At 46.4% G+C, this 25,129-nt stretch overlaps 1 protein-coding gene across 2 annotated transcripts in view; it reads left to right on the top strand.

Annotated features, from left to right (window-relative positions):
* Positions 1-25,129, top strand: part of Mylk (myosin light chain kinase) — a 195,090-nt gene that overhangs the window by 83,002 nt on the left and 86,959 nt on the right. For both annotated transcript variants that reach the window (XM_013019424.1, XM_013019423.1), the window contains 5 exons: positions 132-266; positions 3,062-3,214; positions 17,037-17,174; positions 18,752-18,949; positions 19,576-19,825. In XM_013019424.1, the coding sequence (XP_012874878.1) occupies positions 132-266; positions 3,062-3,214; positions 17,037-17,174; positions 18,752-18,949; positions 19,576-19,825 (874 nt within the window). The remainder of the gene's footprint in view (positions 1-131; positions 267-3,061; positions 3,215-17,036; positions 17,175-18,751; positions 18,950-19,575; positions 19,826-25,129) is intronic.

Raw genomic sequence — 25,129 nt, forward strand, 5'->3', positions numbered from 1 at the left:
TGTCGCTTTCTGCTGTGAAGGTAGACAGGGTCTAAGTAGCTGCCCAGAAAGCCCAGCACACGGGCCAGTGCAGCATCTGCCTATCAGGCTTAGGGTGAATGAGATGGCCTGTGTGTTCTTTGCCTTCACAGGGCCAGCCATAATGAGGGTGGCCCCCTCATTCTCCAGTGTCTTGAAGGACTGTACTGTCATCGAGGGTCAGGATTTTGTGATGCAGTGCTCCGTACAGGGGACCCCAGTGCCTCGAATCTCTTGGCTGCTCAATGGTGAGTCCTTAGCCCCCTGCCCAGGGTACTCTTTGGCTCACCTAAACTCTCACTTCTTATGCTGAATCACATCTGCCTCAGAAACATCTGGAGTACAGAGAGCACAGGACTGAATCTGCTATTAACTGGCCAGGCAGGTTACCAACATGAAAGGCCTTAAACTCCTCATCTGCAGGGTGGAAATAACAATACCAAGCTTGCAGGGTGGTAGATGTGAGACTAAATTAGTTCACATAAAGCAGCTAATCCGATGTCCAATACATAGATCACAAATAAATCAGTTTCTTTGTATGTGACTCATGAGAGGTCCTCGATAAAGATTTGAAATGTAAACTAATGAACCACACCACAAATTCAAGTATCTTGTCTATTATACATAGTGGCAGGTGAGGTAGGGCTCAGCAACTAGGAATTCTTTTTTAATGTTAGAGCTCTATTAAAAATGCCCACTCTTTTTTGTTTCAAACCAAGTAAGATCTTTGAAAAAAATTAATTACCATATATTATCACTTTTCTCTTTTTTAATAAAAGTCCTTTTAATTTTAAAGGTACAAGGAGCTCTGATTTTATAACAAGAACAATCCATTAAATGGGTAAGACTGGACAGCAGCCACAGGGAGGATGAGTGGGGAACTGCCAAGAGTGAAAAGCTTTTAGGTCCCCCACTGAGCAGTGGGGTATCCCAGTTTACCTCTGGATGCAGGCTCTCTTTTCAGGGGGAAAGAGTAGAACAGAAGGCCTGGGGTCTGGGCCAGCTCTCACATCTACTAAATCAGGCTCTTAAGGAGACAGCACCCATCACTTATGCTCCCAGGAACCCCTGGGTATGTCTACACCATGGTACATTGCTTGAGAACCTTCCATGTTGACCATTTGCTCAGGCTGTGCTGAGTGATGGGAGGTGCTGAGTACCTTCCTACATGCAGCTGAGAACTGCATGGACAGTTGATAACTGAAGTTTGCCTTCCCATCCACTCCTCACCTGAGGAAAGAGCTCCTGTGGGACCCTGGGGCTGACTCACGGATACAGTCTCCTTGAGGCTGGATCAGAAATGAACATAAGAGCTATGATGGATCTGAATAGGTGAGTTTCTCCTTTGCCTGGCTCAGGGTGAGTCTAGAACAAGAGTTTACAAACATGATCTCTGAGGGGCCAGGTAGTAAATATTTTCAGCTTTTGGGGCCATACACCAATTATTCACCTCTGTTGTTGCAACATAAGAACAGAGCATGTGTAAACAAATGAGTTGAGCCTGCATTGCAAGAAAACTTTATTGATAGACACTGAAATGTCCATCCTATGTCATTTTCACATCATGACATTTTCTCCCTTTTATTTTTTTCAACTACCTAAAGTATGTTAAGAACTATTGTACAGTTTGTACAACCCCAGGTGGTGGGTAGATTTGGTCTCCAGGATGTGTTTGCTGACAAACCCCTGGTTATACCCCTTCCTCCGATCTGAATTCTGGGTGACAGTCCTGCTTGCTTCCCACTAGAGGGAGATCGTGCTCCAGTTGGGTTTCTGTGGCTGCTGTGGTCCAACCCAGGCTCCATACTGAGAGTTTGATGACTCCCAGTTGTGACTTGTCCCTAGCCAACAACTCCTTTCTGGGGGCTTCGTCTTTGTGTGGGGGGCCAAGTTGTGCTCCAGGAAAAAAAAAGAGAGGTCATAATGTTTGTCAGCCTGTATTTGAATATCAGAGGCATGTTGACAGCCCCTCAAGGTATGTGCTGGTGATGCCAAGGAAGAGATGGGGTGGGTGATCACAAAAAAAAATTAAAGCAAAGAGTGGTATTCAGTCCCTCAGTGGCAGAACCCTAGCCCCTGCCTCCAGACCACCACTCCAGTCTGACTTTTATGGAGTGCAATGGGTTGGGAAGGCTCCCTTCCCTCTGGCCCTGTGGCATTCTTGGCAGTCTTTTTGCCCAACTGTCATGGACACATGAAGTGTTGCTATGTGCAGAAGAAAACATTGCATTGCACAGAAAGCCTTTCTTCCTGTACTATCTCTTTCCCCTGCCACTCTCTCCAGCCTCCCACCCCTGATTTTATGAAGTGCAAACCAGGATCCTGGGGCCTGGCAAAGGAAGGACCTGACAGTTGCTTCCTAGATGATGAGCAGACACATTCCTGCTCTAAGGCCAGTCTTTAGTAATGAGTTGGTTGAGTTCCCCCCTCAAAAAGAAAGAAAGAAAGGCAGAAAGAAAAATAGAAAGACAGAAACAAAGGCAAAGAAAGAAAGAGCCACATCCTGGGATGATAAAAATCCCAAGATCATATAGCATTAAGGAAACCACTAAGTCCATTGCATGGTCCCCTATCTCCATATATAGGACTTCTAGAATATGTCCTGAACACAGGTCTTTGGTGGAGGGTGAAAGTCATCTTTAGCTCCACATTGAGCTTTTCTGTGAATACTAAAATGCACAGAATACGTGGAGCTAATTGCAATTAAAGTTGAGATGCAGAATTCTTTCTGATAAATAGCTACAATGGAAAGTAAAATCATTGTTCTGGAATCACCCAAAGGGAACTGGGAGCTATATGTCTGGGCAAGGTCTGTGAAACTGAGGGATAGAATGGAGACTATACAGAAAGCCCAGATGTCTGTCCCTTTCCCTCCGATACACCAAATTCCTCCAGAATCACTCTCCCTGATCTTCCAGGCTTTCTTGCCCACCATGGACCTGGGCCAGCTCCCATGCCTGACAGTAGCATCCCAGCTGAGGTCAGGACTTATGTTTCTATCAGATGCTCTCTGACCTGAGTCATCTTGTGCTTCCTTCCTCAGGGCAGCCCATCCAGTATGCTCGCTCCACGTGCAAGGCAGGTGTGGCTGAGCTCCACATCCAGGATGCCCTGCCAGAGGACCGTGGCATCTACACTTGCCTGGCAGAGAACAGCCTAGGGCAGGTGTCCTGCAGCGCAAGAGTCACTGTGCATGGTAGGTATTTCCAGGCTCCTTTCTAAATACATCTTCCCTGCAGACCTGTCTTTTATAGGCAATGGGATGATTGACCCATATCCAGGAAGCAGAGCACACTCAGCCTTACTGTACACCACCATGGCTAGCAGGCAGCCATGACTGCTACAGCACAGGCTGCTGGAAGGTTGAAGGCTCTATAGAAAGCCCTGTGCCTGAGCCAGGCAGGCAGAGGAAATGGCCTCCAGGAGCCCACACAAACAGGGAACCTTCTTGGAGGGGGATATGCCCCCCGCCCCATCACTTCACCCCATGGAGCCATGGGCAGATTCATGGGGCAGAGGCAAAGACTTTCCTAGTTCCAGAGACTCCCTGTCTGGCAGAAAGAAAATCACCTCCCTGTAAGAAAAATACCCATATACTGGCTTAGCACACAGGGATCTCACAAATGACCCCTTTTACCTTGGGAAATCCCAGATCACACAGCATGGGCACGAAGACTTCTATGGGGTCTCTCCACTTCTTCCATGGACCTCCCTACTAGCCTAAGCTTGTTTTTACACATCACCAGTCAAGTGACCAGTAATCTGATTACCTTTGTCATCTGTTGATTAGCCAAGCACTTAGTCCACAGAAATCACAGGAGAGTCATAGACTCAGGACAGGTCTGGCTGGGCTGTGAGATCGGTGGGCATGGTGACAATTCCTGGGCCCAGGGCCTTTCAGGTAAGCCTAATTACCACCCTCATTTTGCACCGATGCCCCCAGCTTCTGGGCATAAGTAGAACCTATAGTGTTTGGACCAGGTGCAGTATATTTACATTGCCATTAGACTAGCAGGGGAGGCCACCTCTTCCCCCTATCCCTCAGGACTCAGGCCTTTGGGGAGAGCCCCCACTGTAGTGTGCAAAGCTACCTTCAGGGAGGAGGATGCAAGAGACGATTTCACATAAAATGTGCCAAACACTTTCTTCCTGCTGTTTCACCTTGCCTACTGTACCCTCCCTCACCCCAGAGATCTCCACAGCTTGGGCTGAGACTGGGGTCCCTGTTTTATACAGAAGGATCTAGAGGTCTCATGGAGACACGTGACTGAACCAAATGTACCACATTGATAGGGAAAGCCAATCTTCTGAGCCCAGGCCCTGAGATTGAAGCTGAGGCAAGTCTCATAGCTGCCTTTTCAGAGGACATCTGCCCCTGGTCCCAAGGGAGAAGCTGGCCATAAAGGCAAGGAATTGTCCATCCCTCAGGGACAAAGCTACAGCCATTGGTGTAGGATGTGATTCACAATGGCTCCTTGAACCTCCCTACTGGGAGTGGACTCTAATTTCTCTGCAGAAATGCCTCAGCATGTCATCCACTATTCCAGAAAGCCCTCCACCCTCAAGTCAGGGCTGGCATGGCCCTTGGCAGCTTCCCAGCCAGCATTCTGGTACATACATTTATTTAGTGTGAAGGTCTTTGGGGCCTCAGAGACTGGAATGGTATTTCCAAAGAAGCAAGAAAGCTCAGAGCCTGGTCTCCAAGGGCCAGGGGAGCAACTGTCCCCTCCTATCTTGGAGGTCAGTGTGGCCCTGAGCCAGTCTATAATGGGCAGGAGAGTCAGAATAGTATCAGTTGAGCTGCACAGCTCAACCTTCTCTCTTCTTCTTTTTTTAATTTAATTTTATTTTGTAAGTTTTACTGTTTTTTTGTTTGTTTTTGTTTGGGCTAGTCCTGGGGCTTGAACTCAGGGCCGGGGTACTGTCCCTGAGCTATTTTTGCTCAGGCTAGTGCTGAGCCATAGTACCACTTCTTTTAAAGTTTTATTGTAAAACTGATGTAAAGAGAGGTGTTACATAAGTAAGGAAATGAGTATATTTCTTTTTGAACTGTATTACCCCCTCCCTCATTTTCTCCCACTCCATCCCCCCCTCTCAAGTTATAAAGTTCATTTCCAATGTAGTGTCTAGTGAGTATCACTGTTTCAGCCTTCTCTCTTCTTTTTTTTTTAAATTTAATTTTGTTTTATTTGTGAACATACTGTACAGAGGGGTTACAATTACATGGGCAGGATAATGCGTACATTTCTTACCAAGCATTGCAGCCTCCTCCTTTGGTTTACCCTTCACATCCCTTCCCAGCCTCCCCCCTCCCCCCCAATCCCAATCCTTCTCCTTCCCCCCTTCCCCCCCTCACACCGACACAGCCTTCTCTCTTCTAAGACTGTCTCATCAGCTTCAGCCAACAGCTTGCTAATCCAGGTTGTTCTGCCTTATCTTAGTTTGGATTAGAGACCCAGCTGAGCTGTCTCTCAGTGGTAGGATCCCCAGATGAAGGATCAAAAACTCTTTGGAGCTATTTTCCTGGCACCTGATGTTGGAGTAAGGTAGAGGACTACATGGTAGTTCATTTGAGTGTGTTAGAAATTAGGAAGAGAAGTCGGGCACTGGTGGCTCATGCCTGTAATCCTAGCTAGTTAGGAGGCTGAGATCTAAGGATCACAGTTCAAAGCCAGCCAGGTCAGGAAAGTCTGTGAGACTCTTATCTCCAATAAACTACTCAGAAAACCAGAAGTAGCACTGTGGCTCAAGAGGTAGAATGCAGGCCTTGAGCTGAAGAGCTGAAGGACAGTGCCCATGCCCAGAGTTCAAGCCCCACAACAAACAAAAGAAAAAAAAGAAATTAGGAAGAGAACTATCTGGCCATGGCTCAGCCATGCTTTTCAAGTTTGCTCTCAGGCTGGGCCTGCATGAGTGAGGCTTTCCTGGATGGGAGATTTACTGGCCTGTCAAGGCCAGACAAAGGCTCAAAGCCATAAATGGGTCTCAGCAAGTCTGAGGCATAGCCTGCTCAGTCCCAGGGCTGGCAGGATGAGTGCGGCACAATGAGACCCCTGGCATCCTGCCCAAGTCTCTCTCAGGTGGTGTGGGGCTGTGTCTTGCACCATCCTTAGACAGGAAGCTGTTCTTACGTCTTGAAGACCCTTAGGTTCCAGGTCCTCTGGAAGCAAGTAGGGACACTGGTTCCTTACTGTCACGGCCAGGACTCCAGCCTCTTCTGCAGCTTCCCAGGACCTTGCTCTGTCACCCCCTATCACCCTCTATCACCCTCTGCCTGGCATGAATCCCACTCATCACATCCTAGCCCTGACTACCCAGGTGCTAACTCCAGGCTAAACTTTCCTCTTCTCTGGGATGGGGACACTCACAGCTCTATAAGAGTGAGTGAATGGATTCGTGCACTGTCCCTAGAATATAGAAATGCTCAGAAAGTACACGCTGCTTTTATGACAATTGTCCAACTTTTAAACAGGATAAAATATCCTTGGAGTGTTTTTCCACAAGGATCTGCTTGCTATCGTTGTATTTATCTGTCCATTCAAGAAAAGAGAGGATTGTAAGTTTGAGGTCAGCCTAGACTACATAATGAGACCAAGCAAGAGAAAGAAGGTTGGTTGGGGCCTCATTTCTGTGCCTCCTTGCAAGGCTCTGGCCACAAGGTGGCAGTGTGCAGCAATGTATAGCCCTCCAGTTGTCTTCTAGTGGTGGTTGTTCTGAGAGCCACTCTCCTGGAGATAGCTTCCATCTGACAGTACAGCAGATACTATGCTGCAAGCCAGACAGTGGGACTCTTTCTCACCTCTTGAAGCTTTTGTCAAGATTTTGTAATCTTCCAGACACCAGCCCAACACTCTGTGCTAGTACTTTCCATGTTCTGCTTCAATGTCATAGCACTCTGCTCCTGAAATCCGGGCTAACTCTTACCTGATGCCACTTTCTCCAGGAAGGCTTCCCTAAACACCCCAGAAGGAGTTCTCAACATCCTGTAGTCCCTTATCACACTTACCGATCCACCAGTCTTTTCTGTGCACCTGTATTTACTTGTTCAGGCATTGTTCTGGGGGAACTGCAGTAAGCAGCTCAGACAAGAGCCCAGCTTTCTGGTGGCAATGCAGGCAGTGGTTTTATTGCATATGCTAACAAGTGCTATTAAGAAAATGAGCAGGGGGCTGGGACGGTGGCTCAGTGGTAGAGCATTTGCCTTGCATGCATGAGGCCCTGGGTTTGATTCCTCAGCACCACATAAGCAAAAAGAAAAAAGCCGGAAGTGGTGCTGTGGCTCAAGTGGTAGAGCGCTAGCCTTGAGCTGAAGAGATGAGGGACAGCACCCAGGCCCAAAGTTCAGGCCCCAAGGCCGGACCCCCCCCAAAAAAAAAGAAAAAGAAAAGAAAATGAGCAGGGCTTGGGTCTGGTTAACTTGGTGATAAATCCCTTGTCTAACACATGAAAAGCCCTGGATTTGATCCTCAGCACCACAAGAGAAAAAGACAAGAAAAGAAATGAAATCAAATGAAATGAAAAGAAAATGATCAGGATTCTATCATATTTATAGATGACTTCTATGTGCTTTGTATGTCCCTCCCCCACAGTATAACCCATACTTTCACTGTATTTGATGTTGGTATAATTTGTGGAGGGGAAGGGAAAAAAACAAATCGTTTAACTAGGGATACAGGTGGACCCATTGCAACAATGAGATGTACAAGTCGTTATGTCAAAAAACAAACTTTACAACTTTGGTGGGGGGTTGGGGGGGAGGTTCGGGTGGGGGGAGGGGAGGAATATGGGAAGGGATGGGAAGGGGAAACAAAGAGGAAGCGACAATGCTTGATAAGAAATGTACTCATTATCTTGCCCATGTAATTGTAACTCCTCTGTACAGTATTCTCACAATAAAAAAAAATGCTAGAAAAAAATGAGCAGGATATAGGACTTGAGAAGGGTGGAAGGGGGTACTTCATAAGTCATGTGGTCTAGGAGGCCTGTGAGGCTGATGAGCTCGGATAAGAATGTTTCAGGCAGGTGACAGGTAGGACATCAAGTACAAGGGTCTGGGGTGGAAACAGGGCTGGGTTAATCAAGAAACAGCAAGATGGCCTGTATGGCTGACAGAGGGCAAGAGACATCATACCAAGTCTCTAGAGGTAAAGAAAAAAACATTTCATTCTGACTGTGAAATTGGACTCCATGTGTGTGTGTGTGTGTGTGTGTGTGTGTGTGTGTGTGTTCATGTGTGTGTGCACACGCATGTGTGCTAGTCCTGGAGTTTGAACTCAGGGCCTGGGCACTGTCCCAGATCTTCTTTGTTCAAGAATAATGCTCTAACACTTGAGCTCTACTTCCAGCTTCTTGGTAGTTAATGGAGATAAGAGTCACACAGACTTTTTCCCAGGCTGACTTTGAACTATAATCCTCAGATCTCAGCCTCCTGAGTAGCTAGGATTATAGGGATGAGACACTGACGTCTGGCTGTCATTGAACTCTAAGTGCTTGTTTAGTTGTTTGCAGTCTCCCTTCAGGGAGACTATGTATTCTTCAAGTGTAAGCATATGTTTGTGCATGTGTGAGCATGTGTGTGTGTGTGTGTGTGCACGTGAGCACTTGTAAGCATGTACTCAGTGGCCAAGAAGGCAATGAAGTAATTGCTTTTCCCTGCAGTGCAAGGAGATGGTCCCTTGACTTCCTCGCTGGGTCTCAGGGCTCACTGAAGTGTGCAGGAAACCCACAAGTTTGCTCTCAAGAGTAAAATCCCCCCCTCCCCCTGCCAATATGATTTCCTTCCTCCCCCAGGAGGGGAAGAAACAAGATCCCAGCCCTAACAAGCAGTGCTAGTCTGCCCTCTCACCCAAGATGGGGCCTAAAGGATAATTATTACTCCAAACTCCTGCCAAGCCAGGAAGACCAGACACAGCAACAGTTATTCACTATGTTTGAACCAAATCATGGGTAGGGGCTTCATTAGTTAGAATACTTTTCCATTGATTTCCCCCCTACAGTATCTTTGTCAAGGCTAAATTCTTTAAGTAACTGTATTTTATTAATGAGCTGCCAATTGAACCACTTTTAACAGAGTTTCTTTGCCTAATGATTTGTTTATTTAACTGGAGACACACTGGGCCCGTTAAAGGCACCTAAGGACATAAAGTGTGGGTGAGTTAAAAGAGAAAAACCTAGAACAAAAATAAGATTTAATAAGCATACTAATTAGAGTATTTGTTTTGATGAAGAGTCTCTGATGAAGACAACAGAGATCCAGCCAGGCACCCAACATGAAACACATACGAGGCCCAGGCCATTTCCAGATCAGCACGAGCATGGAGGGCTGGCTCTGAGCCACCTGCTCCTTCCAAGTTATGCACAGGTGCTGTGGATGCTTTACAATCTGTCCAGTCAGCCAAAGGCATGGACTCCCCTCAGTAGGAACTATGAACACTGACAACATTTTTTTCCTGTGCCCATACTTGGGCTTGAACTCAGGGCCTTGTACTCTCACTTGGCTTTTTCACTCAAGGCTGGCATTCTACCATTTGAACTATAGTTCTACTTTTGGCTTTTAGATGGCTAATTGGAGATAAGAATCTTACAGATGTTCCTGCCCAGACTGACTTCAAACCTCAGTCCTTATATATCAGCTCCTGAGTAGCTGGAATTTTAATGTGAGGCACTGGCACTTGGATTGACAACTTTTTAAATCCTTATTTTGACTAAAGATAAATATATTAAAGGAGGAGAGCAAGCACTGATTTAAACTTGCCTTTAAAAAAATATACTAAGAACCTTAGCCCACACAAAACATCTGTCTGCCATCAATTTAATCTCCAAGTAGTCAAGCAGTCTATTAAATGTTAAGACAACATGTAACTGATATTTTTGTTTATACAGGCTGAGGCCAGGGTAGGATTTGTGTCACACGCTGGCCCTTCTCATTACGAGAGTTGTGGTTATAGATGAACCCATGTGGGCACAGAACCTAGAACTGGAGCCTCACGTTACTAATTGGACAATTACAGAGATGCTCACTGTCTAATTCTACAGCCATAGTGGGTCCAGCTACCATTTTCTGGCGTGAAAAACTTGGTCAAGAATGCTGTTGGGCATGTATCCTTGTTTTCCAAATGGCAGTGTATGCACCATCCTGATGGTGATGGAGAGTGTGGTTTCCAGGCCTCATTGGCAGGGGACATTGGGTGGTTTGGATGCAATGCCTTTCTGGTAGGCCCATTATAACTTCTAAGACCATAAGAAGGCTGCGGTTGCCATGAGCTCTGCCTCCCATCAAGCAACCCCATCATTACTGATTGGAGATCTTTTGGGAGATGTAACACGTCGTGTTCTTTTCATTCTTTGCCTTGCACATTTCTCTTCCTACTTAATTCTTAGTTTCAAGAGAATTCAATGGGAGAGAAGGCCAAAGGAGAGCCAGGCTATAGGAGGAAGAATAGTTTTGTTTTTTTAAGCCCATAAATGTACCCCTTTTGCTGACTTTCCAAGAAGGCTCTGTTGGTTATGAGACAGAGTTTTGTTGAAAGGAAATTTGGATACCTCCCTGGGGAGGTATAGCTTGCCAAGTGCCCTGGAAAAGGGAATTTGGGAAGGGGCTGAGTTGCTCTTCAGCTTAACGGAAGGAACCTGCCTTTAATAAGTCCTGGCATTTTGGAAAAAGAGGAGGCTGGTCCTGGATTTCTGGAACACACTGGACTCTTAGCACCAAATAAAGAGGGGAAGATTGATTTCTAGAGTGCCCTCCCCCCATTTGATGATTTATTCAACTTCCATAGAATAACAGGGTATGGGAAGAAGCAGATTTGCTGTTAGAAGGGTTTTTGTTTTTGCATTAGTAACCCAGGAAAATGGCTCATGTTCAAAGACTGAAGAGAATCTTCAGTAGATCCAAGATAAAGACAAGCACCTGTGTTGAATGTGAACTTGGATCCATAAATGTGGGGCTTCAGAAGCAGCAAGTTGACAGGCAGAAGTTGTCCAGTAGAATAAAACAGGCTTTTAAGGAGAATTTAAGAATTGAGATTTTTTTTCCTTGTTACACTCATAAAAAGAAAAGGGAGGGCTGGGAGGAAAGAGAGTTATTGTAGCATACAGGGAGACACCGCTTAGGCGCAGCCATAGGACAGAGGCTACAGGAGGTTCTGAATGTCAGGTCTAAGAGGAGCAAAGCCCCCATTCATGGCTGATGTATGAGGAACTGGTGAGACTGATTATTGTATTAGAATAAACATGATAAGTAGCATGCTTCTCCCAGTGTGTGTGGATATTTAAAGCTTCCTCTAAGTAAGATGTTTCCAGCCAGATGTCACTGGCTCACACCTGTAATCCTAGATGCTTAGGAGGCTGAGATCTGAGGACTAGGACTTGAAGCCAGCATGGGCAGAAAAAGTCTGTGAAACTCTTAGCTCCAGTTAATCACCAAAAATCTGGAAGTGAAGTTATGGCTCCAGTGGTAGAGTGCTAGCCTTGAGTGGAAAAAGCTAAAGAATAGTGCCCAAGCCCTAAGTTTAAACCCTAGTATGAGCACCAAAACACAAAACCTTTCCAAAATGTCATATTGCCTTTATTTTTTTTGTTTGGTCTGGTCGTGGGGCCTGAACTCTGGGCCTGGGCGCTGTCCCTCAGCTCTTCAGCTCAAGGCTAGCACTCTACCACTTGAGCCACAGCTCCACTCCCGGCTTTTTTTTTCTTTTTGTTTATGTGGTGCTGAGGAATCGAACCCAGGGCCTCAGGCATGCAAGGCAAGCACTCTACCACTGAGCCACCTTCCCAGCCCTATTGCCTTTATTTTTAAACTAAAACCACTGTGAACTAGTGTTTTTTTAAAAGGCACATTGTTTCAAGAGGAAAAAGTTTAATGTTTTGAAAAACTGGCTTTACTTAAATTTCATAATGATTATAGTTTTGAAGTAACTACAGGTAAAAAAATAAATAAATAAAAGCTCAGAGAGGTTAAGACATCTGCCAACAGTAGCCCAACCATGGGCAGCAGAACCCAGCCTCTAAGTCATATAGAACTGAACTCTCAAAATCATTTGTTTGATGCTTTGGCTGTGCTAGAGCAAAAATAAATGTATTGTTTAATGATTAGGAACTGTCTTAATAAACAATTTCCAATGAGTCCAAAAGTAGAACAAAAATAGCCAGAGAGGAAAAACTGTGGATCAGTAAGATCATAAAATGTGTGTGTGTGTGTGTGTGTGTGTGTGTGTGTACACGTGCGAACACACACACTCTTTTCCCACCTTCCCACTTTTGTTTCTTCACTCTCTTGTCTTCTCTTTCCCTCCCTCCCCTCCCGAAATCTCCTCTCCCCCCTTACTCTCTCCCCTCTCCTCCCTTCTCCTCTCTTCTCCCATCCTCTCCCTCTCCCTCTCTCCTCTCCTCTCCTTTTTCCTCTCCTCTCCCTGGATTTATCTCTTCCTTCTCTTTCCTTTCTCAAGTCCTAGCATTAAGTACCTAGTACCTTAATGTATGCAGTACCATGTTCACAAGGCCATGAACTGCTTTATGAGAAGTTTATTCTTCAGCTTAGTTATTTTTCTTTCCATGAAGGATGGGCCTGAGCCTTTCCCTTCTCTCAAATGGAAAGTGACAGTCATCTTAATGACAGAGGCACTGAGTGACTATAGAGCCACCAGCCAGTACCAACCCCCAAAGCAACAGATAATTCACTTTCGATCTTTAGTCCTAGGTCAATAAGTAGAGGAGACCGCTCTTTAGTGCTCCAGAGTTACACAAAGTGTTTCTCTGGGCTGGCTCTCAGCAGAGAGCAGGATACAACACTGTGGGAAAAGCCTGGGATATATTTGGTCTGCGCCCTTGGAGCTGGGTAGCTAGTCTGTCACCGGGTCCCACAACTCCCCCTTGCTGTTTATGTGTCCTTAAGGCCAGTGCTCACCTCCCAGATGTGGAAGGCACAGGATCCCCAAAACAGCACTGCTGGGGGCCTCTGGCATCCAAACCTGGCCTCCTGCTACCTCTACCAGGCCCTTGATCCAGCACTGGGTAAGACCAAAGGGAACAGACTACCCTAGACTTGCACATTCTGGGCTAACTGGTGGCCCTGGGCATGAATGCAATGACAGAAAGCTCTCTCTGGATTTCAATAACTTGCCTTTGCTCTCAGCAGGGCAGAGAAAGCACCCAGACCAGAATGCAGCCAGCCGTGTCCCTCAGCCCTGCTGGTCACTGCAGCCCCCAGAGGCACAGAGAGGCTGCCTTCCTTCACAGACCCAGCTCTGCTGTGGAATGGGAGAAATGTTTTTCTAACTTAATCTCAATAGCAGCTGTTAAATTCTTTCTCTGTGGCTAAATGTGAATGTCTTGCTTTAGGAAACTTGTCTCCTTGTAGTTATTATCAGGTTAAATACCCAGTCTAAAACTTCAGTAGGGACATCATGCCTAGAAATGTATATCTATAATCCCAGCTATTCCGAGGGCAGAAATAGGGTTGTAGTGCGGGATCTCAGTGAACCCAGGCAAAAGTCTAAGTCCCTATCTGAAAAAATAAACTATTACTTGAATCATACTTTTGTATGATTCTTGCCTAACAGGACCCTAGTTCAAACCCCAGTACCTCCAAAAATCACAGGCAGTAGAGCCAGGCAAGTCAAAACCAATTTGTTTTTATACTTATTGTGTGCTAGATAATGCACTGGCTGTTTTATGTGTTATTGCTTTTAATTATCTCAAGGCCCTACTATATTATGTATACAGTATTTATTACATTGGTCAGCACTGTATTATCATCAATAATTGAAGCTAACTGTATAATCACGTTAGAGTACAGAACACTTAGGCTGGGGAGGAGGGAGAAAACTTGCTTCAGATCACATGACTACAGCCATGAGTTCAGAACACCAGTTTGCTCCCTCCTCCCCATTTCTCTTGCAGTACTGTGGTTTGAACACAGTACCTTGTTCTTGCTAGGCAAGCATCTGCCAATTGAACCACACCTCCAGCTCTTCCCCTATCTCGTCTTATTTCACCTAAGTCCATGCAAGTGTGAACATAAACTGATGCAGAGCTTATAGGACACAGATGAATTGGTATGACCTGTTTGACTTTGGAAAGAAATTAAATATATGCACACAGAGGAAGAACCTACGAATGATATTCTTGATAACAAATGTAATGATCCTTGACTTATGATGGCTCAAGTTATGATCTTCAACCTTATGATGGTGGGAAATCAGTATACCTCTAATGAAACCTATGCCTCCTGTTTTGAATTTTGATCATTCTCTTGACTAGCATATTAGGGCAGTGGTGGCAAATGACAGATACCTCCCAGCCTTGTGATTCTGAGGGTAAACAGCAGATCTGCTAGTTTGGGCTGTGTGGTCAAGCAATGGGTTAATAGAAGCATCCCAGATATTTTCCCATGTAGTTCTTTCAGCTGATGATGAGTTTACAGGAACATAGTCTCACTGTGAGTCAAAGAGGGCCTGTGGTTGCACATGGTAGTTCATACATTATCTCCAAACCTCCCCAAAGGTCTGGGATGGCAGGACCTTTAGAGACTGATGAGGTCATAGAGTTTCAAGAGGAGGAAGGGGCTTTTCAAGGCTAACCCCAGATCCAAGATTTCAGCATAGCCCCAACTGTCTCCCCTGCAGCTCAGGCAGATATGGGTGTTCATGGACCCAGCAAACTCCCATATGGAATGGGGACAGCGGCTCCCAGGCCAATCTCTCCCACATATTTCTCACTTCATCCAGTGGCTCAAGGAAATGTATGTAGGGTTTTAGATCCCAGAGGCTGGAACCCACAGAGAGACTCAGCTTTGGGAAGAACCAAGAGAAGGCTGCATCTGCATACCAACTGCCCCCGGCTTTGAAGGACATGAGCTGCAGTTTGGATGTTTCCACAACACCTAGGAATTTGAGTCCATCTGTGCAGAACTCTATGAGGCGGGAGCCTCGGCTGGAAGCAAAGAGGCAGGAACAGGGAGTCCTCTGGAGAGATGAAAACATTTTGTCCTCAAGCCTTCTCCATCTGTGCAAGACAGGAAATTCCTCAATTCTCCCGAGACAGCCAGCTTTCTCGACCACTGCAGTCCATTGAGGATGGATCTGTGCATTTCCAATACTGGGCCCCCTAAGCCCACTCCCAAGGCTGCCCTGTCAAAGAGCAGTGCCTAAGGTTGGTATGTGGGAGAGTTTCATATCATGGCCCGGGACACCAGGGGCTCAGCCATCCTAATTGCACCTGTTTTGGAGAAGTATCTCCCTCCCCCAGGGCTCTCCTGGCCTCCTGAGGCAGCTTTCCCAGACTCTCCCTTTCTTTCCCCCTCTCCCCCTTTCTACATTTTCAGAGGCTGGGCTGGAAGAGCTTTGCAATTGTTTTCAGTGGTTGCAAATAAAAAATTCAGTGGCATGTTTGGCATTAAACCAGGGCTCCCACTTCCTGGAGAAGGTTTGGTGTTTGATTCCCAAGATTCTTGAGAACCCAAGATCAACAGTCCTTATCTCTGAAAACTTCACTATTAAGTTAGAAATATCCTGTGAGAAATATCCTGTATTCTGTTACTGTAACAAAATCTCCAGGGCTGGATAATTTGTAAAGAAATGAGGTTCACTTTGGCTCATAGTTACGAAGGCCAAAGAGCATGCATGGCACTGGCATCAGCTTCAGGTGAGGGCATTCTATGGTATCATGTCATGACAGGAAGGGGTAGTGGTTCCATGCAGAAGAAGGCCATGTGTGAGAAAGACTGAGAGAGGTGCTAGGCTCACTTAAAACAATTCATTCTCATGGTAATTAATCCCACTGTGCAAGACCCAACTCCCCCTCACCTCCCTCCCAATACTAGGATTTGAAGTCAGGACCTAGTATTTACTAGACAGGTTCTGTACCACTTTATTTTTCAGATAGAATCTTTCTCACTTTTGCTTGGGGGAACTAGCTTCAAACCATGATTCTTCAGATCTCCACATACCAAGTAGCTCAGCTTACAGGCATGAACCACTGTTCCTGATCCAAGACCCAGCTTTGAGAGAGGATGAGTCAATATCCAAGTAACCATACTCAGTTTTTGAGGAAGACAGTATACAATAATCACTTCATGAAGCTGGTGGCCAGCCCTGTAGCATTATTTGAGAAAAGGTCTTTGAAACCCAGGCTAGGCTTGAACTTGTGATTCTTCTGCTCCAGACTTCCAAGTGCTGGATTACAAGTGTGTGGCACTATTTTATTTTTAAAAATAAAAATAGGCAATGGTGACTCACACCTGTCTGTAATCCTAGCTTCTCAAGAGGCTATGATCTGAAAAGCAGAAGTTGGGGGGGGGGAGAAGAAGAGGAGGAGGAGAAGGAGGAGGAGAGGAAAAGAAGAAAATGAGGCCTGAGGTTCATGACTCAAGTAGCATCGTGTTTGAGGCCCTAAGTTCAACCTACAATGCCGCTGAAGGAGAGGAAGAGGGTGGAGAAAGAGATGGAAAATGAGAAGGTGAAGTTGTTTGGGATATATTTTGGTATGTTCAATACCTTAGGTTCGTCCCCAGCACTGATGGGAGGAAGAGAAGGGAAAGATGAGAAGAAAAAGGAAGGAGCAAAAGGCAGAAGAAAGAAGAATTTCCTATTTTTCTCTGTGCATGGTACACACAGATCATCTCCTAGAAGTTGAAGAAAATTGGTTGCCTTGGGGAAAGGCTTGATGGTGGGGAAACAGGGTGGGAGGGAGACTCTTTGGCTCCCTTAGTGCCATGTGAGAGTTACCACTTACTCATAAAGGTAAATATGGGAAGGAAACTCTCATAAGACACCAGCTTCCCCAAACCCAGGTTCACTTGAGGAGCCCAAGCCTAGTGTGGGCTCCATACAGAATCATTGTTCTTTCCCCTATTGCCAAACAGAGTTAGGGGATACATTTTCTTCCTGAAGATCTCCAGAACCTCCAAACTCTCATCTGTTCACCAGAACTGAGCCTCAGCACAGCTGTGTCCCAAGTGTCATTGAGGCTGTTGAATGCATGAAGCAATGTTCACACCAGGTTCTGTTGTCCCCACACAGAAAAGAAGAGTGAGGGGAAGAGGAAGCACTTTCTGCCCCTGGCTTCCAGCAAGTCTGTCGCACCCATCTTCCTGCAGGGCCTTTCCGACCTCAAAGTCATGGATGGAAGCCAAGTCACCATGACAGTCCAGGTGTCAGGTCTGTTTCTCTCCTCTGTTCACATTTGCAATTTTCGAACTGTTCCCTAAAGAGCTACTTGGATCACTGATCCAAAATCAGCACGGAGCTGCCAGACAGTGGACCCAAAGAAGTAGGGTCTCTGGCCTGTCTCTTCTCTCTGGGTAGGACTTTATATATTCAAGGTGAAAGGGTCTAGAGGAAGAAGATGGCTGGAGCTAGTGGGGAGAGGGATTAAAGAGAAAAGCATGTAGCCAGCGCAGTTGGAGGGTTTTGAAGCTAGTTCTTACCTAGATTGTGTGAGAACTTCCCAAAACTCACAGAAGATAGTCTCAGTTGCTTTTTTCAAGTTTTAAGGTGAAAGGATAGAGCAGAGGGTCTTCTAAAGCAGGCAAATAAGATCAGATAGTTCACGCCTCACTATGAGCTCTCCCTTTTAGGCTGGAGGTGAGCAGGGAAAGCTCTGGAAGCCCCTGGCTCAGCACTGGTGGCCTGGAGGAGCAGACAAAGGTGTGGTCACATGCACCCATGGTCTTCAGCTCCTGCTCAGTACTTCCGACAGGTTGCAGGTCATTTTTCTGGTTGCTTGGTTCCTCTTGAACTGCAAGCAATAAAGATGAGCTGTGAGAGAACTTGTGGACTTACCTAGAATGGATTCTAGGATGGCCCCCCATTCCTGCAGGCTGGAGGCGATCCTGTGACACCCCTGGCAGTGACTGAGTCCCTTCCCCTGTCCTCCCTTATCATGCCTCACTGAGTCCTCCAGATGGAAGTGGTCAGAGTTGTTCTGTACTTAGTCTCCAGGCATGTGACGTCTACTCTTTTAAAATTCTCCAGAGCCTGAAGCCCTGAGCCTATCTTCTGTAATATGCCCCCAATTACCTGGAAGCAGAGCCTAATGGTTAGCTCTTACACCAGAGCAAACCCTCAATGGTGGCCATTGCTTGATGCACCTTTACATTCTAGAAAAGCATACTGGTAAAACCTGTCAGTGCTATCCACCAGGTACCACAAGCTGATGCCCTGGAACCATAATCCATATGGCAGCAAAACAAAAAATGCCAGCTGTCCTCTTTCCAGTGATGGCCTGGAGGGGAGTTGCCATGAGGCTCTGCTTGCTGCCTGGCTTGGGGTGGGGTGGGGGGACGCATGCAGAGCGTATCACTGTGTGAGGTAGAGCAGGGACAGGTGCAGTTTGAACCCACTAGTCACTTACCAGGATGATGGAGACATCAGCATTATAATTGTAAAAGCCATCCTTCCCTGCTTTTCTTTTTCATCCCTGAAATTATATTTTCACTGCTGTCTTTCTGGTGTCTCCAATCTGTTGTTTAATAGTCATGACGACTGTGTCCAGGGTATGTTTTCTCTGGACTAAATGTCATTCTTTTGGATAGCTCAGGAAGGTGAGGGGGCGACTCATTTAGTCTTCCAACAGTCCCATGAGTGGATCATGGGATCCCCGCTGTGCAGGTCGGGAGACAGAAACCTGCAGTTTGGAAATATTTAGTAGAATTCTATAAGCCTGAGATGCACAGTGGCAGCTGGCCAGGGAAGTTCCTCCCTGACAGTGGCTCTGCCCACCTTTTTTGGTTCAGGGAACCCGCCCCCAGAGGTCATCTGGTTTCACAACGGTAGTGAGATCCAGGAGTCAGAGGACTTCCACTTTGAACAGAGGGGCGCCCAGCACAGCCTTTGCATTCAGGAGGTCTTCCCGGAGGACACGGGCACGTACACCTGTGAGGCTTGGAACAGCGTTGGGGAGGTCCGCAGCCAGGCTGTTCTCACGGTGCAAGGTGAGCCCCAGGCCTCCAGCGGGAGGATGAGGGTGCTTCTGGGGGCCCCTGCTCAATGCAATTTGGAGAGGAGGAAGCCAATGGAAGCTGATTGGGTCCACTCAGCTCCAGAAGCAGCTCCTTATGTGCAGTTCAAGCTCAGCAGCCTACCCTACCAGCTTTGTGAAGTCCCTGCACACCCTGGGCTATGGGTGACAAGCTGCATAGAATGTTAAGAGGGAAACTGGCAATGCACTTAACTGGGCAATGACAGTTTGGGGGTGAGTTATGGGTATATGTGTTCTTGCATGTAGAGAGCTTGTACCTAAGAAGGAAGGAGAGTTAATCACACACACACACACACACACACACACACACACACACACACACACACACACCTCCTACTCATACCTCTGATACAAACCATTAGCACCCAGCACAAGTGCCCCCTTCCTTCTGGCTCTCTCCCCTTGCTGTGGATGTATAGCTTTATATTAATACTACTCTTAGAGAAGGTAAGAGTTGCAGAGTGTTTCTCAGCCAGCTGTTCTTTGGGTAGCGAGCTTCTCACAGCCCCATGCAGCATGGGATGGGTGCTCTGTGCTGAAGGGCTGCCCTCTCTACCTTTCCCCTTTGTCAACTTCCAGAGCCCCATGATGGCACCCAGCCCTGGTTCATCAGCAAGCCTCGCTCAGTGACAGCCTCCCTGGGCCAGAGTGTCCTCATCTCCTGTGCAATAGCTGGTGACCCCTTCCCCACTGTGCACTGGCTCCGCGATGGCAAAGTTCTCTCCAAGGACAATGGCCACTTTGAGGTGTTACAGAATGAGGATGTGTTCACCCTGGTTCTAAAGAACGTCCAGCCCTGGCATGCTGGCCAGTATGAAATCCTGCTCAAGTGAGTCTGCATATCTTGACAGCCTCCTGTATCCCCTTACCCCCACCTCCAATTCCTGCTACCCTAACCTGGGACTGGGCGGTCAGCTGAAGCTCAAGTAAATATGGGGATTGAGATTCAAGCTAAATCAGGTGCAGGCTCAGTGTAGCTAATGAGCCTTTGTTTCTTCCACTTGAGTAGCACATGTGTTCACAGAGGACCCACCATCTGAGCTCAATTCTCCAGAAGCCTCTGTCATACCAAATTCTGGATTTTGCACATCATGTAGTATGATGGGCAATGTAAAAGAGGGAGGGAGGGATTAAAGGTAGAAATGCAGGCGGATCCATGGACACACGTTGCTGTGCAACAAACTGCCCCAAAATTTAGCAGCTTGAAACAACAAATAAGTATTACCTCATGGTTTCTATAGGCTGGTGTATTATTCTGTTTCTTGTTAATATAATCACATACCTGAGGTTGGATAATTTTATAATGAAAAGAGGTTTATTAAGCTTATCATTTTAGTGGTCTAAGGTTAGGGGCTCTATCTGGTGGTTTTTTTTTTTTGCTGGCTGAGTCTTGGGGTACAGAGGATGTCAGAAGGCATGCATGTTTTCTGATATCTCTCACCTTGTATAGCCATTCAATTATAGGGGTCCCACTTTGATGGTTTTATCTAAGCTCCTTCCAAAGGCTGTACCTACAAACAACAAATTGGATTAAGTTTTCACCCTCTTAATAACTCCCAGTAGAGATTAAGTTCCAAAACATGAAACCTTGGGCACACTCAAATCATATCCACACGTGGCAGCTGGGAGCTGTAAACTTCTTAGCGGCATGTTTTTTTTTTTCTTGTTAAGTGGCAGCAGAGACTCAGAAACTGAGTCTCAAAGGCTCAACTGAGATTTGAAGGCCCACTTCCAAGAGGGCTCACACCTGTGTTGTGGCGGGAGGCCTTGGCTCTTTGCTCAGTGTCCTCCCCACACGGCTTCAGTGTCTTCATGACATGGTTGCAGCTTACCCAAGAGGTAGTGATCCAAGAGCAAGCACAAATCTGAACAGGCAAGGCCTTTTGTGACCTAACTTTAGACGTCCTACACCTCCCATCCACCATTCCCTGTCGGGAGTGAGCTGGTAAGCGCAGCCCACATTCAGGGAGATAAGAATTAAGATCCATCTCATGGAGAGAGGAGTGTCAAAAATAATAGACATTTAAAAACCATCATAAGGAGCTTACATTTTTCTGTTTTACCTTTAAAATACCCCAAGTGTTTATTGTTTGTTTGGTGCCAGTCCTCAGGCTTGAACTCTGGGCCTAGACACTTTCCCTAAGCTTTTTTGCTCAAGGCTAGTATTCTACCACCTGAACCACAGTTCCACTTCCAGCTTTTTGATGCTTAATTGGAGATCAAAGTCTTGCAGACTTTCTTTCCCATGCTGGATTCAAATCTCAGTCCTTAGATTTCAGCCTCCTGAGTCCAACACTTAAAATTCTATACTAATCCTAGATTGGTGGAGACAGAATGCCTTCTCTGCCCTAGGCTTGGTGAAGAGCTCCTGTCTATACCTGGATCTGCCATATCCTGAGGGTGGTTAGACTTGTACAAAGCTACTTTTGTACAGAAGACACTGTATGAAAGGAAATGTACTCATTACCTGACTCATTACCTGTAATTGTAATTCCTCTGTATATAACCTCTATAATAACAATAAAGTACATTAAATACCTTTTTAAATCCCAGTATATGCAGGGTGCCATTGCCTCACACCTGTAATCCTAGCAACTCAGGAGGCTGAGAAGCCAGCCTGGGCAGGAAAGCCCACAAGACCCTTATCTCCAATTAACTACCAAATATAGTTAGCTCAAGTAGTAGAGCACAAGCCTTGAGCAAAGAAGCTCAGGGACAGTGCCCAGGACCTGAGTTCAAGCCCCAGGACCATCACACACACACACACCAAAAATCCCAGGATGTCCCCATTACATCAAGTCTTTTTTTTTGTGGGTGGGTCCGGTCGTGGGGCCTGAACTCTGGGCCTGGGCGCTGTCCCTCAGCTCTTCAGCTCAAGGCTAGTGTTCTACCACTTGAGCCACAGCGCCACTTCCAGCTTTTTTCTTTTTGCTTATGTGGTGCTGAGGAATCGAACCCAGGGCCTCAGGCATGCAAGGCAAGCACTCTACCACTGAGCTACCTTCCCAGCCCCTACATCAAGTCTTTTTTATGTATGTGTTTTATACTTGTATTAGCTAGCTTTTGCTGTATAACAAACCACCCTATACTTCATAGTCTTTAAAACATAGCCAATTTTAAAGCTACTTATTATTTCTTAGGATTTTTAGGGTCTATATACTAATGAAGGCAGAGCTCAGTGGGATCTCAACTGATCTCAATGTGGTACTTGTGATTATCAGTTGCTATTCTGCCAATTGATGTATTCAATTGCCTTCATCTTGTGCCTTCATCTACCTCCAAAATAGGAGCCCAAGAGCACCTGCCTAGTGAATTCAAGACTCTTGAGTTCAAACCTTAATTACTACCAAAAAAAAATAAAAATGGACAGATAGACAAGTAAATATGAGGAGTTCATGCTCTTGTCCCTTAGGCTGGATGAAAATGGATTCCCTGTGAAAATACTTGCAGACGAGCTTTCTGTACGAAACACCTTGAGAAAACATTCATGTTAATCAAGCTCAAGTTCAAAATCTATAGGATTATGAGGAGGAAAAAAGAAAGGCTGAGCCTTGGCCAATGAGAAAGGACTTGGGTGGTGAACAGACCAAGCAAGAAAAGGTTGAGTGAAGGAAGTGAGAGCGAAGCAAAGGGTTATGGGAAGTTTGCCAGACCAGAGACTGGGGTTGCCTTGGGAGGCAGACTGTCTGGGGCCAGCTGGGGACAATCATAAAATTTAGTTTGTCCCAGCTGGAAGGGACTTCAGAGGTTTCCTAGCCTTCTCCAATTGAATAATGGGGGAAACAGGTCTCAGGTCATGGGCTTGCGCATGACCACCCAAAGGCTACTAGCACAGCCTAACTTTGAGCCCTTGTCTTTGGACTTAAATCAGATGCTCTCCCATTCTTGTAGCCTAACGTGGAGTGTTTCTCTCCAGTGCACTGGAACTAGGGAGCTAGAAATTTGTACTGGTGTATCCATCTTTACAGCCTTCCCCTCTTTCCTCCCCAAGTCCAGCCTCCTCATTCCTCTGAGAGGCCATTGCCCTGGCCTTGGCTCTGTCTGCAACCAAGGAGAAACAAGTCAGTGGAAAGTTCTCCTGGGGAGTGTGTGGTAGGTCTGTCAGCACCCTCCTTCCCTCCCACTTTGCTTGTCCCAACAGCAGCTAGACCTGGCCTCAGAGAGGACTGTGTCTCTAGAAGGAAGGCTGGGTAGCTGGGAAAAGACAGCAGGAGCCCTGGTAGGAGTAAGGGGTCTTACTGTTCCCTGCTAAGATTATGAGACAGGAGTGAGTGGGTTTCTAGCACTCCCTCCTCGACACCACCCTCCCCTAACTCCTGTGCCAAAAAGGAAACTAGCAAAAAAGTTAGGACTCCAGGTCAGATGTGGTAGTGTATGCCTGTAATCCCAGCTATTAGGGATGTGGAGGCAGGAGGATCCTGAGCTTGAGGCCAGCCTGAGTAAAGTTACCAAGACTCACACACACACACAAAAAAAAGTCACCAAGACTCTCCAAAAGAGAGTCTGGAGGTATAGTTCAAATGGTAGAGTATTTTACCTGTAAATGTGAGGCCTGGATTAAATCCCCAGTATTGGGGGCGGCGGGGTGGGGGGGGGGAGAATAAAGCTCCCGATTCCCCTTGAAGCATTTGAAATGTTATGCTTGCCAAGAAATTGTTTGTTTAAGCTAATTTCGTATTAAAATCATCCCACAAGTGGGTGATGTAGGACTGACAGGAGTCAGTTTCAAGGTGAGGCCTGAGAGCGAGTTGAACAGAAGACCCCAAGGAGCTTATCATGGTCCAGGCTTCCCACCATAGGGACAGATTATGGTAAATATGGAAGTCTCTACCTGCTTCTCCCAATCAGGAGATATTTATATGTGTCACTCCAGCTCAGGGGACAGCTCCACATGACTCAAAGCCTCATGGAATGTAACTGAGGTAAAGTGATACCCTCTAGTTAGCATCTGTTCCTGCTTTCTGCATCTGGGCTGCATCCTGCTTCTGACAGGAGGAAACTTGACTGAGAGTGTGAGGAAAGGACTACCAGGTAGACACAGCCCTTAGCCCATAATGGAGCCAGGCCCCAGTGGCTCACCCATGTAATCTCAGCCATTCAGAAGGCTGAGATCTGAGGATCACAGTTCCAACCTAGCCTGGCATGAGACTCGTGTGTGTGTGTGTGTGTGTGTGTGTGTGTGTGTGTTCACACGCATGAGCACATCAGTTGTGGAGCTTGAACTCAGGGCCTAGGCGCTGTCCCTGAGCTCTTTTTGCTCAAAGCTATCACTCTGCCACTTTGAGCCACAGCATCACTTCTGGTTTCTTGTGGTTAATTGGAGATGAGTCTCATGGACTTTTCTGCCAGGGCTGGCTTTGAACCGTGATCCTCAGATCTCAGCCTCCTCAGTACTATGATTACAGGCATGAGCCACCTGTGCCTGGCTCTTGAGACTCTTATCTCCAATTAAACACTTAAGAGCTGGAAGTAGAGCCGTGGCTTAAGTGGTACAGTACTAGCCCTGAGTACATATGCTTGGCTACAGTGCCCAGGGCCTGAGTTCAGGCCCTAGAACCAGCACACAGACACACACAGACACACAGACACACACACACACACACACACACACACACACAGAGTTTAATGATATCCAGTGCCATTCTAAGCAAAAAAAAAAAAAAGACAAAAGGTGTGGCAGCCATAGAAATTCAAGAGTGTTATACAAAACACAGTTCCTAAGGTATCCTAAGTCCTAAGTTGTCCCTTTGGCTCCCAGACTGTCCTCTCCATCCTCCCAATCAGAACGGACCTTTCTTGACTGGACAGTGCTCACAAAAGCCAGCAGAGGGCAGCCTTGCAGGCTTGTGGGACCATCCTCAGTGAATCTCTGCCCAGCCCTGTCCTGAACAGGGCTTCAGCTGCATCACTAAGCAGTTCTGTGTGGCAGTAAAGAATTTGTAACCCTCCCTACCTGAAGGAAGAAAAGAAAGGTCCACTCATGCAGAGGGTTGCTTGTTAGGTTTTTAACATGGAAAGTTGTGACCTCGGGGCATTGGTTGGTGAGTGAAGGTTGGGTCTGCAGTTTAGGAGGAAGAGGAGAAGAATACCAATAAAGTGACCCCTGACATGTAACATGTCTTTGTAAACACAG

The sequence above is a fragment of the Dipodomys ordii genome, unplaced genomic scaffold (genome assembly GCF_000151885.1).
Source record: "Dipodomys ordii isolate 6190 unplaced genomic scaffold, Dord_2.0 Scaffold45, whole genome shotgun sequence".
NCBI classification, from domain to species: domain Eukaryota; kingdom Metazoa; phylum Chordata; class Mammalia; order Rodentia; family Heteromyidae; genus Dipodomys; species Dipodomys ordii.